Below are 19,301 nucleotides of genomic sequence, written 5' to 3'. Positions count from 1 at the left end.
ATTTTACTCTTTACTAGTGTTTCTACTAATTTGCCTGGTACTGATGTTAAACTTATCGGTCTATAATTGCCAGGATCTCCTCTAGAGCCTTTTTTAAATATTGGTGTTATATTGGCCGTCTTCCAGTCATTTGGTACCAAAGTGGATTTAAAGGATAGGTTACAAACCACTGTTAATAACTCCGCAATTTCACATTTGAGTTCTTTCAGAACCCTTGGGTGAATGCCATCTGGTCCTGGGGACTTGTTACTATTCAGCTTATCAATTAATTCCAAAACCTCCTCTAATGTCACTTCAATCTGAGTGAGTTCCTCAGATTTGTCGCCTAAAAAGGCTGGCTCAGATTTAGGAACCTCTGTAACATCTTCAGCCGTGAAGACTGAAGCAAAGAAATCATTTAATCGCTCCGCAATGGCACTGTCTTCCTTGATCGCTCCTTTTATATCTTTATCATCCAAGGGCCCCACTGCTTTTTTAGCAGGCTTCCTGCTTCTAATGTATTTAAAAAACATTTTACTATTGTTTTTTGAATTTTTGGCTAGCTGTTCCTCAAACTCTTTTTTGGCTTTTCTTACTACATTATGACAGTTAATTTGGGAGTGTTTATGTTCCTTTCTATTTTCCTCACTAGGATTTGACTTCCACTTTTTAAAAGCTGCCCTTTTCTCTCTCACTGCCTTTTTAACATGGCTGTTTAGCCATGGTGGTTCTTTGTTAGGTCTCTTACTGTGTTTTTTTATTTGGGGTATACATTTAAGTTGGGCCTCTAGTATGGTGTCTTTAAACAGTTTCCATGCAGCTTCCAGGGATTTTAGTTTAATTACTCTACCTTTTAGTTTCTGTTTAACTAGCTTCCTCATTTTAGTGTAATTCCCCTTTTTGAAATTAAATGCCAGAGTGTTTGACCGCTGCGGTGTTCTTCCCAACACAGGAATATTAAAAGTTATTATATTGTGGTCACTATTTCCAAGCGGTCCAGTAACAGTTACCTCTTGGACCAGATCCTGCGTTCCAGTCAAGACTAGATCGAGAATCGACTCTCCCCTTGTGGGTTCCTGTACTAGCTGCTCCAAGAAGCAGTCATTTAAGGCATCAAGAAATTTAATCTCTGAATCCCGTCCTGAGGTGACATGCACCCAATCAATATGGGGATAATTGAAATCTCCTATTATTACTGTGTTTTTTATTTTGATAGCCTCTCTAATCTCCCTCATCATTTCAGCATCACTATCACTGTCCTGGTTAGGTGGTCGGTAATATATTCCTAATGCCATGCACCTCAAACCCTCCCTCTAGCCGTCTCCCTGCCTCTCAGGCCTGGGCTGCTGCACCCCCTGTTGTTCCAGGCCTGGCACTTGCAAACAACTCTCAGTGCAGGTTCCTGCTGGTCTGTGCCGCCCACGCCAATGCCTGCCTGCTGTTCCAGACACAGCAGCAGGGAGCGGATCACCTGGGACATGCAGAGCTGAATCCAACAGTGGGTTCCTGCTCTCTGCGCCTGTTTGCTGTCGCACCAGTCGGGGAGGAGGGAAAAGTCCGAAGCCCATGGACACGTTTCTGCCTGGGACCTAAGTCCAGATTCTGCTCCTCCTTGGGCTCCCTGGCCCAGAACTGCCCACCCAAGTCCCTGGCCCTGGCAGTGCCTTGGCCAAGGATCCCGCTTGGAGAGTGAGGGGTTGGGTGTGGCGTAGGAGGCCTTTCTCCTGCACAGGGGGTGGCTTCCGGCTGTCTGCCATCGGCTGGCAATAACCATGCCTTAGTGAGCAGCCCTTGTGCTCTCCCATGTGGTGTTAACTCTGGAGCTGAATAATGGCTATCGCGTACCACGGTTGTTCACTCTTTCGCTGCTGATTGGCGTATGCAGCTGAGGAGTGGGGCAGATGGTATTTAAAAGGCCTGTCCGGGCTGTATTTTGGGTTCCCAAGTTGGCCTGGTTTGACTGGAGCTTGGGAGCCGTCCCTTCCTTTCCCTGCTGTCTGAGGGCGTTACATGAAACAATTGGCTGGGTCTCAGCACAGCAGCGTTGATGACAAGTGGGGGCCATTGTGGCTGGCCAACTGGGCTGAGGGCCTGGGGAATGAACGGGCAGTGGGAGTGGAGCTACCTTGCCTGAGTACCAATTCAGAGCTGGGCTAAGGCCGGCCGGCAGAGCGGGGACGGACACTTGCCCTAGGGAAGGTCTCCTGGGCTGCCAAGCCAGTTCTTTTTGGAGGCAAGGGAGGAGGGGCAATGGGGGGCATGGGGAGAAACCCTGATTTCCTGCACCCCCCCTCTTCCTGGCAGGACCACAGCAGCAGTTACACCTTCATCCCCTACGTGGTGACGGCCCAGAGCAAAGCTCTGTGCTGCGACGCCAGCACCATGAAGTGCCTGACAGAGCTCCTGCAACCCAGCTTCAATGTGGAGGCCTTCTTCACCCCGCTGGCAGGGCGGCTCGCCAAGCTGCTGGAGGGCATCCCCACCAACTCCTGGTACTGCGCTGCCGGCCGGGCATGCTCGGGGGGCGGGGGGTGTTTGGAGAGTCCTGGCCCCTGGAAGCCAGCCCCATCTGGGGGGTCGAGTGGCAAGGCCCCCAGACTGATCAGCCCTTACCTCCCACCGTGGCTGGGGGGAGCGTCGCTGGGCCCGGCTGGGGCATCAGTGCAGGGCTGGGGAGTTAAAACTGGAGGCAGGGCCATCCAGGGGGAGGCGGAGCCTGAGCTAACCCCCTCCCCAGTGTCCAAAATGCAGGGATCAAGGCAACCCCCCCATGCCACAGGCCCTTCCCCCCACTCCACTCCCACCCTGTCCCATTCCCCCTTCTTGACTAACCAGGCAGGGGATCGCCTGGGGTAGGGCTCAGCAGTGGGGGGAGGAGCCGCAGCTGGGGGATCCCCTCCCTTCTGCACCCCTTGCACTCAGCAGGAGGGAGGCACACGTGGCGGCCTGCACCCCAGCAGCAAGAAGCGGCCTCTGCTCCCTGCCACTGGCACAGGAGGGGCCCAGAGGAGGCCACCACCTGCCCTGCCCTGCCCCAGGTAATTCTTCCACCTCCTGTGCGTAGGACGGCCGCTGCGGGGTCCTCAAAAGCACAGGGCCTTGGGCAGCCGCCCCACCTCATCCTGGCGGGGAAGAGTGGGGTGTGGGGTAGCACCACCCAGCTGTGAGTGTGGGAGTCCCTTGGCCCCGCCCAGGGCTCAACACAGAAGATGATGCAAAGTCTCCGAGTGACTTGATCAGCCTGTGGCTCAGCCCCTGCTCCGGTGGGGGGATCCCCAGTGGCCTCCGCTGGGCGGTCGGCCGTTGCTGGCCGGCCTTTACTCTGACTTGACCTGCTTCAGTAGCACCCTGCACGCTTCCCGGCACCCTCCCACAGGGCCCTGAGACAGCAGCCTGTGTAACTCAGCTTGTCACCCACGGGGCAGGAACTGAGGCCATGGACTCTCCCAGGGCGAGCGGAAGTAACAGCCAAGCCCGTGGAGAGTCGCTGCCCGGCCCTGGGGGTGACGGAGACGCAGGACACGCCATTGGGGCAGTGCTGTGCCGCAGGGAGAGCAAAAGAGACTGAATCGCAGCTCTTAAAGCAGCCGCTGCTCCTGCCTGAGCGAAGAGCCGGCTGTAGCCAGCTGGTCTCCTGCGGCCGTGTGCCTGCCTGGCCAGGGAAGCACCGCTATTCGATGCAGGCTTGCCTCCCACCGCCGAGGCCGTGCGCTGGACGCAATGCTACAAGTGGTGGCCTGGCCGGGTGGCCGAACTTTGCACGTGCCAGGTCCTCCTCTCCCTCCAGGAGGGCTGGTTCTCCCACCTCCCCAGCGTTGTTCTCGGTCAGCAGCGCCGTAGGTTCCAGCGGGAGTCTCGGCAGAGTGAAGGGCTGCTGGGCAGGAGCAATGCCAGGGGCACCGGGCATCCTGCTGGTTCACTGCTCCGGCCGTTTGTGGGGCTGGCTGAAGCTGGGGAAATGGCTGATGAGATCCAGGCGTGATTCCCCTCCCGTGAATTATGCGCCCTGCAAGGGGGCTCTCCGCTGCGCCCGGCGCCTGCTGGGAGCAAACCGAAGGGCTGGAGCCGATTCAAGCTTCTGAAGAGGTTTCAAGGAATTTTCTCGCCCCTTTCCCTGTCCTCTCCCCATTGCAAAGCCAGAGACTGGCATGTCTTTAAAGCCGCCCGAGCGGGAGGCAGTCCTGTTCCCAGCGCGAGAGCCTGGATTTCAGAGATTTGCTCCTGGCAAGCTCCCTCCTCTTGCAGGGAGTCCACATGTCCAGGCCAGTTGCTGGCCTTTGCAGGAACAGGCAGGCTGCCAGGAGGGGCTGGGTCTCCCCAGGCTCAGCTGAACAGGTCTGGTCTGAGTGCCCCAGTGGGGAATCTTGCACCACACCGATTTCTTGCAGCCTTGGGTGGGGGTGGGCTGTGTCTGTGAGGCTGAGTCTGCAGATCTGAACTGTGATGCAGTAGCTTGGGCCTTGCACAATTTCCTACCCCTGGCGATTGCACCAAGGGAGCCTCTGCCTCCTGCTGGGGGGCGCTGAGTCATGGGAATGCAGGTGGGGGGTAGAGAGAGAGGGCAGTCGGGCGAGTGGGAAGGGAGGCCTCAGGTGGGGGGTGATGTAGGGAAAGCCCCAGGGCTGGGAGAGGCTGCAGACGCCCTTCCAGGCCACTGCGATCTGCCTTCCACAGCATGGGGGCTTTGCTAGCCCATGGCCCTGCTGCCTGACACAGCTGCCGGTGGCGGCGGTGTGGTGCGCTCCCAGGGAGCTGGGGGGGATGATGGTGGAGAGAGCCCAGGGTCTGGAGCCCCCAGGTCTCAGCACTGGGCTGGGAGAGTCCTTAGCTGAGCACCTGGGTCCCCAGCCCTAAAGCCAGCGTGACTAGGGAGGGCCTCAGCGGTGAACCTGGAGCAAAGAGGCTCTTGCCTCGTTCTCCTCTGAGGTCGCCACCAGCTAACGGGTCCCACCACAGCAGCATGGGGGCTGTCCTGCCCCTCCCCAGGGCGATGCTCCCCATGCAGTTCCCATCCCCTAGTGCCACCCGCTCTGGCTCACCTCTGGTCCCTCAGCACAGAGCCCAGTCAGCACCTCTGGTGACTCCTCAGCCGGTGAGACCTGGGTCTGGAACCAGACACGCCGGAGCTGGGCCAAGGCCTCTTTGACCCCACTCTGGGCACTCCTGGGGCTGGCCAAGTCCCGGCCGCCTCCTCTCTAGGGCTCTGTCCTGCCCATTGACTGTTCCAGGCAATAAGGTCCCCACTCCTTTCCATAGGCAGCCAACACCACCCTCCAGGAGACCTCGCAGCCAGGTGAGGACCTTCCTGGTCTATGTTCTCCTTCGCCCAGATCTGCTCCATCTGCTGCTCGTTCCACCCCAGATGGGCCATGCCACTTGCTGAGGGGTTGCCCTTCAGTTGCTCTCTCTTGTCTCCTAGCTTGGTGGAGGGTTGAGTGGGCCGTGGGAACTGCCTCTCACCCGGGATGGGTGAGACCTTGTCGCGAGGTAACAGAGGCCTCCAACCCCAGGGCTACCACACTGGCCCCTTCTGCCATCGCCAGATGCCCCCAGGGGAGAGAGGGCAGTTGTCCCGGTCAAGGCTCCCTCCCCACCAGGCCTACAGTCCAGGAGCAGGCAGCACTCAGCACCACACGTGGTGGTTTTCCAGCGGCTATTTCCGGGAGATGATCCGCCAGGACATCCGCAAGGCCCGGGAGATGTACAGCGGGGAGCAGCTGAGCCGGGAGCTGGCAAACATCCAGCAGCGCCTGGACAGCGTGGAGCTTCTCAGCCTGGACGTCATCATGAACCTTCTCCTGTCCTACCGGGATGCGCAGGTGAGCCAGCCCCAGCCCGCACCGGCAGGGCGGGTAGTGTGGCAGTGCTGGGTCCTCAGAAGGAAGCTGGCGCTGCCGGGGAGGGTCCTGGCATGTGGCTCCCTTAGGGAGAGCTGGACCCCATGGTAGGTTCCCGGCTGTAGAGCTCTGTGAAGGCACCATCCTTGGCTAGCGGAATGGGAGCCCTTGGCCAGGTTGCTGCGGCTGGCTGCCCAGAAGGCCTTGCTGTCAGGGGTGTGGCAGCTGGGCCAGAAGAAAGGTTTCCTGCAGGACACCTGGGTTCTGCAGACCCCACCGGCCCGGGTGCTGTGGCCGTGCCCTCCGGAGGCATGATGCAGCAGCAGCAGCTGTGATCCCGAGCGGTGTGGTTTCCCAGCTCTGCTGCCCAGCCCCCCTGCACCGTTGGGCCTGGCGCGTCTGCCCCCAAACTCCCGTGGGCCGCGCACGGCGGCAGCCTGTTCTCCCTGACCCCCGTGCCTCCGCAGGACCACGATGCCATCATCACGCTGGTGGAGACGCTGCAGGCCCTGCCCACCTGCAGCGTGGCCGAGCAGCACATCGTCTGCTTCCACTACGCCTTCGCCCTGGGGAGGTGAGATGCAGCCTCCGGCAGGTGCAGACCCTGCTCCCATCCCTGGGGGGGTCCAGCGCCCTCTGCTCCTGCTGGAGCTGGTGGGGGGCCAGGCCACTTGGGAGGGGGCGTGTGTACGCCAGTGCTGGGCTGAGAAGATCAAAGCCAGCTGCTAGCCAGGGGGCATCCGGGCAAGTGTGCCAGGCCCTGCCCTGTCTGGGGATAGAGGACATCAGTCCTCGGCCTCCGCAGCGACCGAACGGATGGCACCGGCTCCGGCTGGGAGAAGGCCGCCCACCTGGCAGCGGAGCTTGGCCCCGGCTCTCTTCGGGGCGTTTGCTCTTTGTGCCCTGGCCAGGCTGCCTGGCGGCTGAGCACACGCCCCGTCTGGGCAGGCGGAACCAGCCCGGGGACCGGGAGAAGGCGCTCTCTGTGCTCCTGCCGGTGGTGGAGCGGCCGGAAGGGGCAGCGCCCGACCTGTACTGCATGTGCGGCCGCATCTACAAGGACATGTTCATCGGCTCCGGCTTCACGGACCAGGCGAAGAGGGACCAGGCTTATTACTGGTGAGAGCCGGGGGCGCCCTCAGGCAGGGGTGCAGGGGAAGGGCCGCGTGGGTTGGGCGAGCGGGGTCTGAGCCCACACCGGTGTCCGGGTTGGCTCTTGAGTCTCTCTGGGCTTTGCTGGGTCTTGACTGCGTTTCACTGCCTGGCTGGGACAACACAGGGACATGATGACTCTACAGTCTGTTCCCGCCAGCCTGTCTGCTGCAGGCGGGTGCTAGACCCTGGCCGTGGCACCTGGGGAGTCCGAGGTCTCCTGCCTCTGTCCCGTCCCTGCACTGCTCTGCGTCGCTTGTTTGCTGCCCTCTCCCCAGAGGTGGCCGCATTTCAGCGGCACTGCCTGGCATCCAGCCAGGGGATTGTTTCCTTGCTGACTTCTCGGCCTCTTTGAACTCCCCAGGTACAGCAAAGCCTTTGACACAGAGCCGAGCCTCCACTCCGGGATTAACTCAGCCGTCCTGCTTATGGCAGCGGGGCACCAGTTTGAAACCTCCGTGCAGCTCCGGCAGATAGGTGGGTGGGTCTCCCCCTGCCCTGGGGGTTGCAAAGAACCAGGGTCCTCCTGGGGTGATGATCACAGGCTCTTCCTGTGCTCCTGGCTGGGACCAGGCCCAAGGAAGGGCTGGGAGGTGTGTGGGGTTCATGGACTTCCCTTGTGCTTTGGGGCCAGGAGGTGAGGCACTGAGGGGGTCCCTTGGGTCCTGGGCTGGGGTGGGACACGTCTGCCCCAGCTTGTCTCCCCTGCTTGACGGCCTCTGCTGTGCAGGCAGCCCAGCCATGGGGAAGCTTTGTCTGCTTAGAGACAGGGCTGTTCTTTGGTGCCGGCTCGGACTGGGGGTGGGCTGCAGCGGGAACAGGTGGGGGGTGCTGAGCTGTGGGGGCAGGAGAGCGTGGAGGGAGTGGGGCAGCACTAGGTCGGTGGGGCTGGGGTGGGTTGGCCCTGCCGTGCCCCCAGAGCTGAACTGTAAAACTTCCCGGCCCAGGTGTGAAGCTGATCTGCCTGCTGGGCCAGAAGGGCAGCATAGAGAAGATGCAGCATTACTGGGACGTGGGCTTCTACCTGGGGGCCTGGATCCTGGCCAACGACCCCAGCAAAGTCATCCTGGCCTCGGAGAAGCTCTACAAGCTCAATGCCCCTGTCTGGTAGGGGGGCAGAAGTGTCAGCCCCCTCCTCCGGGGACCCCCAAGAGCAGCACCGGATCGCGGAGGGAGGCTGTGTCTCTCGGGGGGGGGAGCGGTTGAGGGTTCACTGATTCTTGACCACCTTCTGAGGCAAAGCTCTCCTGGAGTGCACCTAGTGTGGGGGGTTTTGCGTGGGCCTCTGGCCTGAGCCACCTGCTGGGTCTCTTGTGGGAGAATTTGTCTGTCCTGAGCACACGGGCCACAGAGCGGGGGTGCTGGAGGCCCGTCAGCACCCAGGGGCTCTTTCCATGGCAGGGCGGGAGGCCAGGCCAGTCTCTGTGCCCGGATGGTGTGATGGTTCCCTTGTGTAATGACCAGCGCCGAGTCTTCACTTATCGGCTCCTCTTTACCCTAGGCCATGTCTGAAGGGACCCCAAGTTTTACCCCCCGACCCATGTGATCCAGACTTCTGTGCTGCCTGGGAAGGTTGGAGGCTGGTTGATGGGTGGTGGGGAACAGGAATTGATGGTGGTTTCTCCCTTCCACCTCCCTCTCCACCCCGGCAGGTACCTGGCCTCCGTCATGGAGACCTTCCTCTTGTACAAACACTTCAAGACCTGCCCGGAGAACAAGCCGCCCAAGCAGGAGCGGGTTGACTTCTGGATGGGCTTCCTGCTGGCCTCCTGCCAGCCCTTCGTCTCCACGGAGCGCTGCCCGGTGAGGAGCCTGCTGGCATTCAGGGCGTTGCGTCCTGCACCACCGGAGCTGCCACATCCGATCGGGGATGTTGAGGGTGGAGTTAGCCTGGGTATCAGCCCCGCGTGAGCCTAGCTGGGGCCGTGAGCGATCAGACCGTCCTCACTGGGACACGCTCATCTTCTCCTGCGTGTCGTGGGCTTTGGGGACCTGTCCCAGGCTGCCTTGTGCTGCCTGGAGCTGGGCTTCTCTACGGGGCTCCCAGAGAGTCAAGGACCAAGTGTCCTTCTGGGCGAGCTCTGGTGGCCCGTTGGCACTCGAGGGATGTAGCCTGGCTCCTCGCCGCACAGTGCAAGTGGCCCCTGGCCTCCAACCCACCCCCAGCCAGCCTCGCTTGTGAGCCCCACCGCGCTGGGGTGGGAGGAGCTAGGGCCCACGCCCAGTGGAGGGCCACGCTCCTGGAAGAGGCACACCAGCGCTGTGGCCAAGCCAAGACCAGGGAGGTGCCATGGCCCTGTCGCCGCGGAGGAGCCGTGGGTGATGGTGTCCCACTCACGTGTGGGTTTCATCTGGAGGGTCCGTGGGGAGCTCCTGCCCATGGGGGGAGAGCAGAGCCTGGAGGGCGACGGGGGGTTCTCTGGGAGGAAGTACTGGGGCTCCAGAGGGTGTATCAGGATCCCCCACGTGACTGTTGGCATTGATTAGGGCGCTCCTCCCCAGCTCTGTCATGGGGTCACCCCCCTCTGCCCCCTGGGGTTCAAGGGAAGTGGGCAAAGGCCACCCTCCCTCCCCCCCCCAGTTGGAGGAGAGGAGATCCCAGTCCTTGGCCTCTCAGGGCATCACAGGTTTCTCCCCACTGTCCTTTGAAGCACCCAGCCTGGGCCCCCACTGGGACTACTGGCACCTTCTGGCCTAGGGACTCTGTGGTCTGTTGGGGGAGATGCCCAGGGCTTCCCCCTGCCCCCACAGTTTGACTGCCTTGCGCTTTCTCCAGGGCACCACCCTGACCACTGGTGACCTAGATCCTCGGCGCACAGCAGGGCGCCGAGCCAGGCAGGCTGGGCAGAGGTGCTGGGGAGCGGGGGGGCGGCGGTTATCCAGCCTCACTCTGCCCCCCCAGGTGCTGATTCTGGAGCTGAACCAAGCCCTGCAGCCCGCCCAGCTGGCCGTGCACAGCGGCGAGGCTGAGAAGTCGGTGACGTTGCACCACGTCTGCCCCCCGGAGGAGGTAGGGCAGCTCGGAGCCCAGGAGTGAGCCCCCCCCCCCGCCCCCCAGAGCTGCTCTCCGCTGGGAGGAGTTTCCCAGCTCCTTTTTCACACGGTGTCCCTTTGGGTTTGTCCTCCCCCTAGCGAGGGATTTCCAGCTGGACCTTCCCGGCTTCCTCCATCCGGGGGATCAGGTGAGGAGCTGAACCCTTTGAGGTGGCCTCTCCAGCAGCCCCGGTGTCCCCCCGGTGTTCCCAGCCGAACCCCCCACCCTGATGCTCTATCCGTCTTGGCTCCCGCGCTGGGGGCTAAGCCCAGCAGAGGTGGCGAGGTGCCTGCTGGCTGCCCGTGCCCGAGTGGGTCCCTTAGTAGGGGTTGGGCTCTCCCGAGGCCCTGCCAGTGGGTGATGGGCAGCTGGGGCGGTCCTGGGCAGCCTGGCAGAGCAGCTGATGCTGCAATCTCTCCCCGACCCCCCCAGCTTTCTCGGGGAGGCTCCTGGCCCGGCGGGGGTGGAGTGGGGAGCTCCGTGACCCTGAAGGCTGCGGGAGAGCGGCCCCAAGGGGCAGCATGACTGGGTGGGGGAGGCGCCTGTTAGTGGCGGGCCGGCCCCTGAGCTTTGGATGTGCCTGGCCCCATCCATTGCACCCGCTTCCCCAGCCCCACCGGCCCGTGCAGCCCCTGCCTCCTGCTGCCAGCACTGTCCACCTGCCGAGGGGCCTGAGTCGAGCTGGGGGGTGGAGCAGGCTGGAGCTGCAGGGTTCCTCCCCCCCCGCCCCCCCCCCCCGACCTGCCCACTCACTGTGGGGTGAGCGGCCGTGGCCTCTCCCTCCCTCCCTCTCCAGCATCTCCAAGTGCGACGGGCGATGCTGCTTTCTGTACGTGCTGCACACGGCTGAGGACTTCCAGCTCTGCTTCCCCACCCAGCACCACTGCCGCTGGTGAGCAGGCGCCGGGGGGCAGGGGCTGCCGGCGGGTGGGGGTGGGGGCAGAGGGAGCCCTTGCACCGTGGGGCTGGTGGGCCTTGGGACGGATACAGGATCGGGCCCACCGTCTTGGAGGAGCAGCAGCGTGCAAGGGGCGGAGGGCCGGGCAGGAGGCAGCCGCTGGGAGCCACCGGTGCCCTGTGTGGAGCCGCCTGTGGTGATACCGTGTCTGGCACTTGGCCCAGCACCCAGGCTGGGAGCCCCCCAAGGGGCCGGGTGGTGGGGCCGCACCCAGGTATGCCCCCCCTTTTCCCACCGCAGGTTCTGTGAGCTGATTCGCTCCTTCGTGGGGGAGCTGGGGGCCGGGGGCGAGGAGGCAGGAGCCGGCTTGGATGAGGAGCTGGAGGTGAGTGTCCAGGCATCTCTGGTGGGTGCTGGGAGCAGCCCCTTCCCCTCGCATGAGCCCCAGGGCAGGGGCAGCGGGGCTAGCTGAGCTGGGAGGGGTCTGACGCCCCCCCCCAGCCCCAGCAAGGGGTGGAGGGCAGCGTGTCTAGCTGAGCTAGGCGGGGCCCAGCCCCAGGGCGGTGGGGGCAGTGGGGCTAGCCGAGGTGGGAGGGGCCTGACCCCCAGGCACTCTGATGGCGCTGTGCTCTGGGCAGTATGACTACGAGTACACGGAGACAGGCGACCGGGTGATCCTGGGCAAGGGGACCTATGGGATCGTCTATGCCGGACGGGACATCAGCAACCAGGTGCGCATCGCCATCAAGGAGATCCCGGAGCGGGACAGCAGGTAGGAGCTGGCGGGAGCTGGCCTCTGCCTCGGCCCAGTCACAGGCGGTGCCACCCGCCTGCCTGCTAGCTCCCAGCCCGCGGGCGAGCAGGACCCTGCCTGTCTGCGTTGAGCAGCCTTGGGGCTGCTCTGCAGTCTCCTGCCCTGGCTCTGGTTCCTGCTAGCCCAGCACTGCCCCCAGGGGTTCAGAACGGCACCCTAGCAGCTGGGTGCTGGAACTGGAGGTGCTAATCACATCCAGGCCAGCACAGCACTGCGCTGCTTTGGGCTGCAAGTAAAACAAGCCTGTGTGATCCAGAGCGAGAGCCCGGGGGGTCCTGGCCCCTCTTTCCTAGGCCAGGGGCTTTGGCAGTGTTGCCTTGCGCCAGACCAGCGCCCCGCTGGGCGGAAAGGCAGCGGGAGGCCTGATGGAGAAAGCTCCCTGCAGGCTTCGTGTGCTGCTCTGGCCTGGCAGCCCCCTCTGTGCCAGCAAATGGCCAGTTCTGGCCCACGCACCTCTGGCAGGAGTATCAGAGATTCGGTGCTGCTGGTTTTCCCATGACGCCTCCCGTGACCCCTGGTCAGCACAGGTCCGACAGCCGTGAGCTGGGGTGTAGCTGAAACTCCCTGCCTGAGCCCCTTGCCCTCAAGGCCCCGAGGGAGTCAGGGTATCCAGCAGCATAGGGCCAGGGGCCACTGGCTGTGAGTGTGAACGAATGTGTGCCCTTGGAGTGCACGAGTCCTAGTGTGAGTGCACTAGCGTCAGATGGGTACCCCCTGCCTGGTGCGTGGCGTAGCTCTCCTGGGGGAGGACGGCCTTGCCAAGTGTGGGGCGCTGCTGCCCCTGCCCAGCCCTGGGGAAGTAGGAGCAGGTGAGCTTAGCCTTGGCCTTTCACTCCCCCGGTGCCCCCCTAGGTACTCGCAGCCCCTGCACGAGGAGATCGCCCTGCACAAGCGCCTGCGGCACCGCAACATCGTTCAGTACCTGGGCTCCATCAGCCAGGACGGCTTCATCAAGATCTTCACGGAGGAGGTGCCGGGAGGTAGGCCGAGCGAGGGCCCCCGGCTGGGGCTGGCTCCCTGGGGAAGCCAAGGAGGGATGTGGAATCTCGCGCACAGCAGAGCAGAGCGCCCCAGCCTGGGCCGTGCTGCCGTCCAGCTGACCGGCCTGGGCTACCGCATACCTCGTGTCTCAGGCCAGTTGCCCCCAGCCTGGGGTCGGCGGGGGGGTCCGTATGGCTGTGCAATGCTCTGTTGTGCGCCAGCTTTGGGGTTGGGGCAGGCCGGGGGCTTGGCGGGGTTGTGGTCTGGCGTGGCAATCTCCTCCCCCTCCCCAGGGAGCCTCTCGGCCCTCCTGCGCGCCAAGTGGGGGCCGCTGAAGGACAACGAGCCGACCATCGTCTTCTACACCCGCCAGATCCTGGAGGGGCTGCGCTACCTGCACGACAACCAGATTGTTCACCGGGACATCAAGGTGAGGCTGCCCCAGCCCCGGGCGTCCCCTACCCGCCCTGATTGCAGCTGGCGGGGGCTACCCAGCCTACGGGGCCTTGCCCGGGCTGGAGAGGGACAGTGGGCTAAGCCCCATGCTCTGAGCAGCCGCTACCCAGGGGTGGGCTCTATGCTGAGACCAAGATGGCTTCTACCGCCTCCCTGCATTGCTAGCCACTCACTTGCCAGGGCCCCATGGGCCATTCCAGGCAGTCTCTGGTGTCCTAAGCAGGGCCCGAGTCTGCACCCCACCCCCCCAGCCAAGTCTCCCCTTTCCCCATGGATATGTGGTGGATCCACCCTTGAGCCCAGACTGGGAGCAAGGGGCATAGTAGATTGCGGGGATGGGGGGAGAGAAGGGGTGAGTCCACCCAGTGTCTGTCTGCAACTGGGGCCTGGTCTGAGTGGGGGTGGGGGCGTCCCTTTGCATAGGGAGACAACGTCCTGATCAACACCTACAGCGGGGTGCTGAAGATCTCCGACTTCGGGACATCCAAGAGGCTGGCTGGGATGAGCCCCAGCGCCGAGACCTTCACAGGTGAGGGGCGCCCACGTGGCACCTCCCCTCCCATCGGGTCACGGTGGGGAGCTGCCCGTGCTGCGTTGTGGGAAGGGGCATTCGCCATCCCCCCCATTGCTGGGGGAGGCCCAGGGGCGTTCTCAGGACCTGGCGAGAGGGGAGGCTCCCCCCCACGTCGGGGTCTGGGGGCAGCTAGTCTGGCTGACCTGGGTTAGGCCAGGGACCAGGGGACGGGCTCTGACTTCCTTCAGTCGCTCTGGTCCCTTGCCAGGCACTCTGCAGTACATGGCTCCCGAGATCATCGATCAGGGCCCGCGAGGATATGGGAAGCCGGCCGACATCTGGTCCCTGGGCTGCACCATCGTTGAGATGGCCACGGGCAACCCCCCCTTTTACGAGCTGGGCAGCCCGCAGGCCGCCATGTTCAAGGTGACAAGGGGGCTGGCGGGGGGCTGGCTGCTGGGGCTCCCCTCCACACAGGCAGGGGGAGGGGTTATGGCTCTGCCCACTAGAAAAAGGAGCAGGATTCTCCCAGTGGGTGCGGGGGGAGCCCCAGTTCGGCCGCCATGGGCACTGACTGGCCCCTTGTTGTCAGCTTCAGCAGAGACCCCCCGGCAGGGCTGGGACGGGCTGTGGGCTGAGGCCCCTTGGGAGAGGTGTGGGCAGCTGGCAGTGCCCACACAGCAGGGTGCCTGGGGGGTGTGAGCCAAGGGAGCAGTGCCAGGTGGTGCTGGGGGGCAGGTGCTGGGCAGGGCTCTGACGCCTGCTCTCCTGCTCCAGGTGGGCATGTTCAAGATGCACCCGGAAGTGCCCGACTCCATGTCGGGAGCAGCCAAGGCCTTCATCCTCCAGTGCTTTGAGGCCGATCCAGATAAGCGGGCACCCGCCACAGCCCTGCTGCAGGATCCCTTCCTGACCACGCCCAGCAGGAAGAAAGCCAGGAGCCAGCCTGCGCCCACTGCAGAGGAAGGAACACTGAGGGCAGGTGAGCCGGGGGGTGGGGGGGGCAGGAGGAGCCAGTGGGGGAGAAGGAAGAGAGAAGTAGAAGCCCAGGGGTGCTGGAGGCACCAGCAGAGACCCAGGGGTTTGGGAGCAGCTGTCTCAGCTGGTGGCTTGTGCTCCCCAGAGAAGCTGCAGTAACCGGCTCTGTCTCCCTGCAGCAGGGGGGGCCCGGAGCCCCTCCTCGCCCTGCCAGGCGCCCCACACAGCTGCCAAGGCAGAGAGCAGCTCGCCGGCCTGCAGCGAGGTGGCCCAGAGGCGCAGCTACCTGGGGTATGGCTTCCCTCCCGTGGTGGGGAGGAGAGGGGAAGGCTGGGGAGGCGGCTGCGGGTCTCCGGCCAGGTGGATAAGGGGGCATAGGGGCTGCCCTGCACCTGCCAGGGGTATTGCCCTCCAGCGCCCCCTGGTGCCCCCTTGGTGAGTGACAGCCTGGCTGCCTTTCCTGGCAGGTGCCTGGGCCTGGCAGCTCTACCACCCTGGAAAGCCGGGGGGGCTGGGCTGGCGTGGAGGGGGGCCCTGCTGTAGGGGTCCCGACAGCCAGGGATGCCTAGGCTGCACCCCCAGGTCTCCCCCAGCCCCAGACGTGGGGGGGCAGCAGCCTGCTGGGTTTGTAGAGCAGGCCTGGGGCGACACCTGGTGGCTATCAGCTGTCACTGCAGTTGAGTGTTAAACATCCGTCTGCCCTCCAGGTGGATGGAGCTGGGGGAGTGACAAACCCCAGCAGCCCCCATGCTGGCCCGGGCGTGCCTCGCACCCCAGGAGAGGGGCTGCGGTGCACAGGGCGGCTGCAGATCCCATGGTGGGGTCAGTGGGCAGGGAGACCCCCAAGGGCTGGCGAAGCCTGTGGGGTCCCAGGGGGTTGGCAAAGCCCGCAGTGGCGAGACCTTGGAGGGGCCAGCAAAGCGCATGGGGCTGGCAGAACCCCTCGGGGCTGGAGGAGCTGGCAGCGGGGCTGGCCGCCGCGTGCAAAATGGGGGTTGCTGCGGCCCCCCCACTTCCCATGCTACATCTGGAGGTGCACATCAGAGAGGGCCAGTGGGGGCCCCAGGCAGCCCTGTAAGGCAGGCGTCCTTCCCAGCTGCAGCCCTGGATCCTCTCTCAAGCCCCCGCAGCACCCCCACTTCACTGCCCGTCCTTCCTGGCCCCATGTCTCACCGCAGGGCCCCGGAGGAGCCAGCCAGCTTGGACTGCAGCAGCTCCCCCACCCCTGAGGAGAGCAGCAGCACGTTCCTGCTGAAGAAGGACAGCGAGCGCAGGGCCACCCTGCACCAGATCCTGACGGAGGAGCAGCCCAGCATTGTGGCTGCCCTGGAGGAAGCCCAGAGCCAGGTCAGGGCTGGCCCTTGACGGTTCGGCTGCTGCCCCTCTCCTGCCTGGGGCAGCCAGCTAGTGGCTCAGATCCCTCCAATGCAGACCAGGATCTAAGCTCCCTGTGCAGGGCTCCGGGCTGCTCATGATGAGCAGGGTCTGGCCTGGGGCCCGCAGCTGCAAAGCACAGGACTAGCCTGGCCCGGGAGAGGGGATCTCCAGTGACTGCTGGTGCTTTATGGCCTTTGCCCTTTTCCTGGGGCCTGTAGCAAATGAGCTCCCTCTGCTCACATGTGTATCAGGGCTTCTCTCTGCCAGCTCCACCTTGCCCCCGGTGCTGTGCGGAGGCTTCCCTGGCAGGGTGAGCTCGGGCCCTGGGCAGGATGTGGGAGCCCTCAGCCCTCACCCTTGTGCTGAGACTTTCTGTTCCCCGTCAGAGCTGGGAAGGAGCCAGGCTGTCCTCGGAGCACATTGCCCAGCTGGTGTCCTGCCTCCAGATCTACATCCGCTTCCCCAGCCGCCGGCAGCTCAGCCAGGACCTGCTGGAGCTCCGGGCCCTGCTGCGGGCGGCCGGCCTGAGCCTTCACCATGTGCAGGTGCCGCTCTTCAGCTTCCAGGACACGGTGAGGACTCGGCCCCTCCCTGGAGGCTGCAGCATGGAGCTGGGCTGGGCCACTGTCCCCAGGCACTGAGCCTGCGTGGCCTGCAACTCTGGCATTGCTGGCCTCACCTGGGCAGGCGTGGTGGGTGTGGCCAGTGAGAAAGAGGGCAGGGCTCCTGTGATCCCACCCCCAGAGGGGGCGGGGCCTGTGGTGGGGTCCGCATGGCAGGTCTCAGGCTGGTTCCATCCTCTCCCATCCCTGCAGGTGAAGCAGCTCCTGCGGCACCACCAGATCAAGCCACACTGGATGTTCGCCCTGGACAACCTCATGAGCCAGGCTGTGCAGGCAGCATTCGCTGTCCTTGTGACAGGTGCGGCAGGAGGAGGAAGGGGGTGGTTGGCGGTGCTGGCGCTGGCTCTGCTCGGACCCAGCCCAGGGGAATCGGGGCCGGCCAGGCAGTGGCTGGGGCCGGAAGCTGAGCCTGCTGGGCTGCAACCTCTCTGCCTCCGCAGGACGCCAGGAGGCACCTGGCTGGGCGCAGCGCCTGGGCGAGGCAGCTGGCTGCTACTGCTGGGGCCAGTGCTGCCCTGCTCTCCAGGGTGGCTGCGCGGGCCCAGTGCCAGCCCCAGGCTCCCTGCCTCTGCCCCCGTCCCCCTCACCCTCACCGTGTGTCTCCTGGTGCTCCCAGAACTCCGGGTGAAGCCGCAGCGTCTCCTGAGCAGAGCCCATGATGGCGGCAGTGAGGAGGAGAAGGAGGGGGTGGAAGATCCAGAGGCCTGGCAAGAGACCCCTCCACGGAGCCAGCCCAGTGTGGGGAGAAGCAGCCAGGAGCCCCTGAGTTCTGGTATCAGCCCCAGCACCCAGCTGGGCTCCCGCACCCTCCTGGGGGACTCGCGGCCGCTGCTGGGGCAACTCAGCCACCTCCGGGCAGAGACGGGCAGGTAGGAGCATCCGGCTGCTCACTGTGGTGGAGGGGAGCTGGAGGCAGGCGTGTTCGTCCAGCTGCTGGCTCCAAGGGGCGCCCGCTAGGCCAGCCTCCGCCTGCAGGAGGGCGGCTCCTGCCAGCTGCACCCACGTCATGCTCCGCTTGAGAGCAGCGAGATTTGGGATCCGGGGCTGCGGGGGGATTAGAAGCAGTTACCCTCCCCCCGCACGGCCCTTGCTTCCCTGCCTTGTCCCCCCGCGTGCATGGCAGGCTGCTGGAGATGCTGCTGGAGAAGGAGCGCGAGTGGCAGCGGCAGCTGCGGAGGGTACTGCAGGCTGCGGAGCAGGATGCCAGGGTTCTGCGTGGATCCAAGCCCCTCGGTGAGCACTGGGGGAAGGGGCAGAGCTGGGGGGGGCACCTTTGATCTCTGGGGGGGGAGGGTTGTAGGGGGATCCTGCTAGCTGACCACATCAGGGTGGGGCTGGGACTCCTCCCTGTTGAGCCACGTGCCTAGAGCCCAGGGGGTGGGGGGCACAGGCTGAACCCAGAGCTGAGCCAGCTCCCACCCCTTCTGTTGGCACAGCCTCGGCTGCCCCCTCCCAGGGACCCCAGCAGGGAGCAGTGGACACCCTCCTCGTGGACTGGTTACAGAGCCACGGAGCAGACGAGGACGCCATGGAGACGGTATGTCCCCCCCCTGCAGTGTCAGCCGCGTTGCCTGGGCCCAGCCCTGGGCCCCACCTCGATCCTGGGCTCCGGGTCTGGGGAGGCTGGTTCCTGCCCCTCCCCACTGGATGCAGGCAGAGCTCAGCTCCAGCACAGCACTGGGGAAAGGGGGAGGGCGGATGCCTGCGCATGGGGCAGCTGGGATTGGTGTGTCGCTCCCACACCCCAGCCCCCACTCTGCCTGCAGCACCTCCCAGTGACCAGCTCTGCTGCTGGCTCTCCCCTGCAGTTCCTGCAGCACGGCTTCACCCTGCCCGACCTGCTGAGCTGCGCCACCCGCAACGACCTGCTCGACACTGGCATCAGGTACTGCAGCCGGGGGGCCATTGCCCCAGCCCTCTTCCCCTGGGGGCTGCTGCTGGATCAGGCCAGAGCCAGCATTTAGGTCATCTCCCACTGCACCAGGCCAGAGGAGCCAGTTGGGACGGATTCCTGGGTCCCCAAAGCAACAGCCTGAGGGGACTCTGCCCTGGGGGGGAAGGGGGCGGTTGGAGACCAGCCCATGTGGCGTCCTGGGGGGGCCAGGGCCTGTCTCACATCTGTCTCTCCCGGGCAGGGGGGGCCTGGTGTGCAGGCTCTGGGCAGCCATCCAGGAGCATCGGCGATCCCTCGCCCAGCCAGCCCAGCGGGAAGCCGAGTGACAGATGGACCTGGCAGAGCTTCTCCAGGGTGCCCGCCTCACACTGCCAGCCATGCTCAGCTGGAGCTGACCAATGGGGTGCCCCCCTCATGCCCAGCTACCCGCCCCCAGTGGCTGGGACCTCACCCTGGCACAGGGCTCCTGCCAGCGCTCGCTGGGCCTTGTGGGGCAGAGCAGCCTCGCGCCCTGGCGCTGCTGGGCCCACGTCCTGCAGCAGTTGCTGGCGAGGGGACAGCTGCAGCCCCCCACTGCTGGCTGGCACAGGACCACCGTGAATGCTGCCCCAGCCCCGAGGCTTTGCTGGTGGAATGGAGGGGCCTGCAGAGCTCCCGGGTTGTTACCCAGGTCTTCAATAAACAGCCTCTCAGCTGGGCCTCCGGCTGCCTTTGCCTTGGGGCAGAATGGGGGCAGGCAGCCTCATCCAGCAAGGGGAAAGGGA

At 64.3% G+C, this 19,301-nt stretch overlaps 1 protein-coding gene across 5 annotated transcripts in view; it reads left to right on the top strand.

The window, feature by feature from the left end:
* The window catches only part of MAP3K6 (mitogen-activated protein kinase kinase kinase 6), a 30,973-nt gene extending 11,744 nt beyond the window's left edge, over positions 1 to 19,229 (top strand). For 2 of the 5 annotated variants that reach the window (XM_074976211.1, XM_074976213.1), the window contains 26 exons: positions 2,284 to 2,471; positions 5,630 to 5,798; positions 6,284 to 6,390; positions 6,765 to 6,935; positions 7,333 to 7,445; positions 7,916 to 8,075; positions 8,621 to 8,771; positions 9,871 to 9,978; positions 10,101 to 10,150; positions 10,799 to 10,894; positions 11,201 to 11,285; positions 11,539 to 11,672; positions 12,567 to 12,694; positions 12,989 to 13,125; positions 13,575 to 13,680; positions 13,934 to 14,091; positions 14,443 to 14,647; positions 14,823 to 14,934; positions 15,822 to 15,990; positions 16,407 to 16,592; positions 16,836 to 16,941; positions 17,260 to 17,512; positions 17,767 to 17,876; positions 18,080 to 18,180; positions 18,410 to 18,528; positions 18,779 to 19,229. In XM_074976211.1, coding sequence (XP_074832312.1) covers positions 2,284 to 2,471; positions 5,630 to 5,798; positions 6,284 to 6,390; positions 6,765 to 6,935; positions 7,333 to 7,445; positions 7,916 to 8,075; positions 8,621 to 8,771; positions 9,871 to 9,978; positions 10,101 to 10,150; positions 10,799 to 10,894; positions 11,201 to 11,285; positions 11,539 to 11,672; positions 12,567 to 12,694; positions 12,989 to 13,125; positions 13,575 to 13,680; positions 13,934 to 14,091; positions 14,443 to 14,647; positions 14,823 to 14,934; positions 15,822 to 15,990; positions 16,407 to 16,592; positions 16,836 to 16,941; positions 17,260 to 17,512; positions 17,767 to 17,876; positions 18,080 to 18,180; positions 18,410 to 18,528; positions 18,779 to 18,863 — 3,507 coding nt within the window. In that variant the 3' untranslated portion in view covers positions 18,864 to 19,229. Of the gene's footprint in view, positions 1 to 2,283; positions 2,472 to 5,576; positions 5,799 to 6,283; positions 6,391 to 6,764; positions 6,936 to 7,332; positions 7,446 to 7,915; positions 8,076 to 8,620; positions 8,772 to 9,870; positions 9,979 to 10,100; positions 10,151 to 10,798; positions 10,895 to 11,200; positions 11,286 to 11,538; positions 11,673 to 12,566; positions 12,695 to 12,988; positions 13,126 to 13,574; positions 13,681 to 13,933; positions 14,092 to 14,442; positions 14,648 to 14,822; positions 14,935 to 15,821; positions 15,991 to 16,406; positions 16,593 to 16,835; positions 16,942 to 17,259; positions 17,513 to 17,766; positions 17,877 to 18,079; positions 18,181 to 18,409; positions 18,529 to 18,778 lie in introns of all 5 variants that reach the window. The other 3 variants (XM_074976212.1, XM_074976214.1, XM_074976215.1) reach the window with 3 other exon arrangements.
* Positions 19,230 to 19,301: the final 72 nt, after the last annotated feature.

Source organism: Carettochelys insculpta, chromosome 24 (genome assembly GCF_033958435.1).
Source record: "Carettochelys insculpta isolate YL-2023 chromosome 24, ASM3395843v1, whole genome shotgun sequence".
In the NCBI taxonomy this organism is placed as follows: Eukaryota; Metazoa; Chordata; order Testudines; family Carettochelyidae; genus Carettochelys; species Carettochelys insculpta.
Note: the sequence above shows the minus strand (reverse complement) of the source record. Positions and strands in the feature narration are given on the sequence as shown.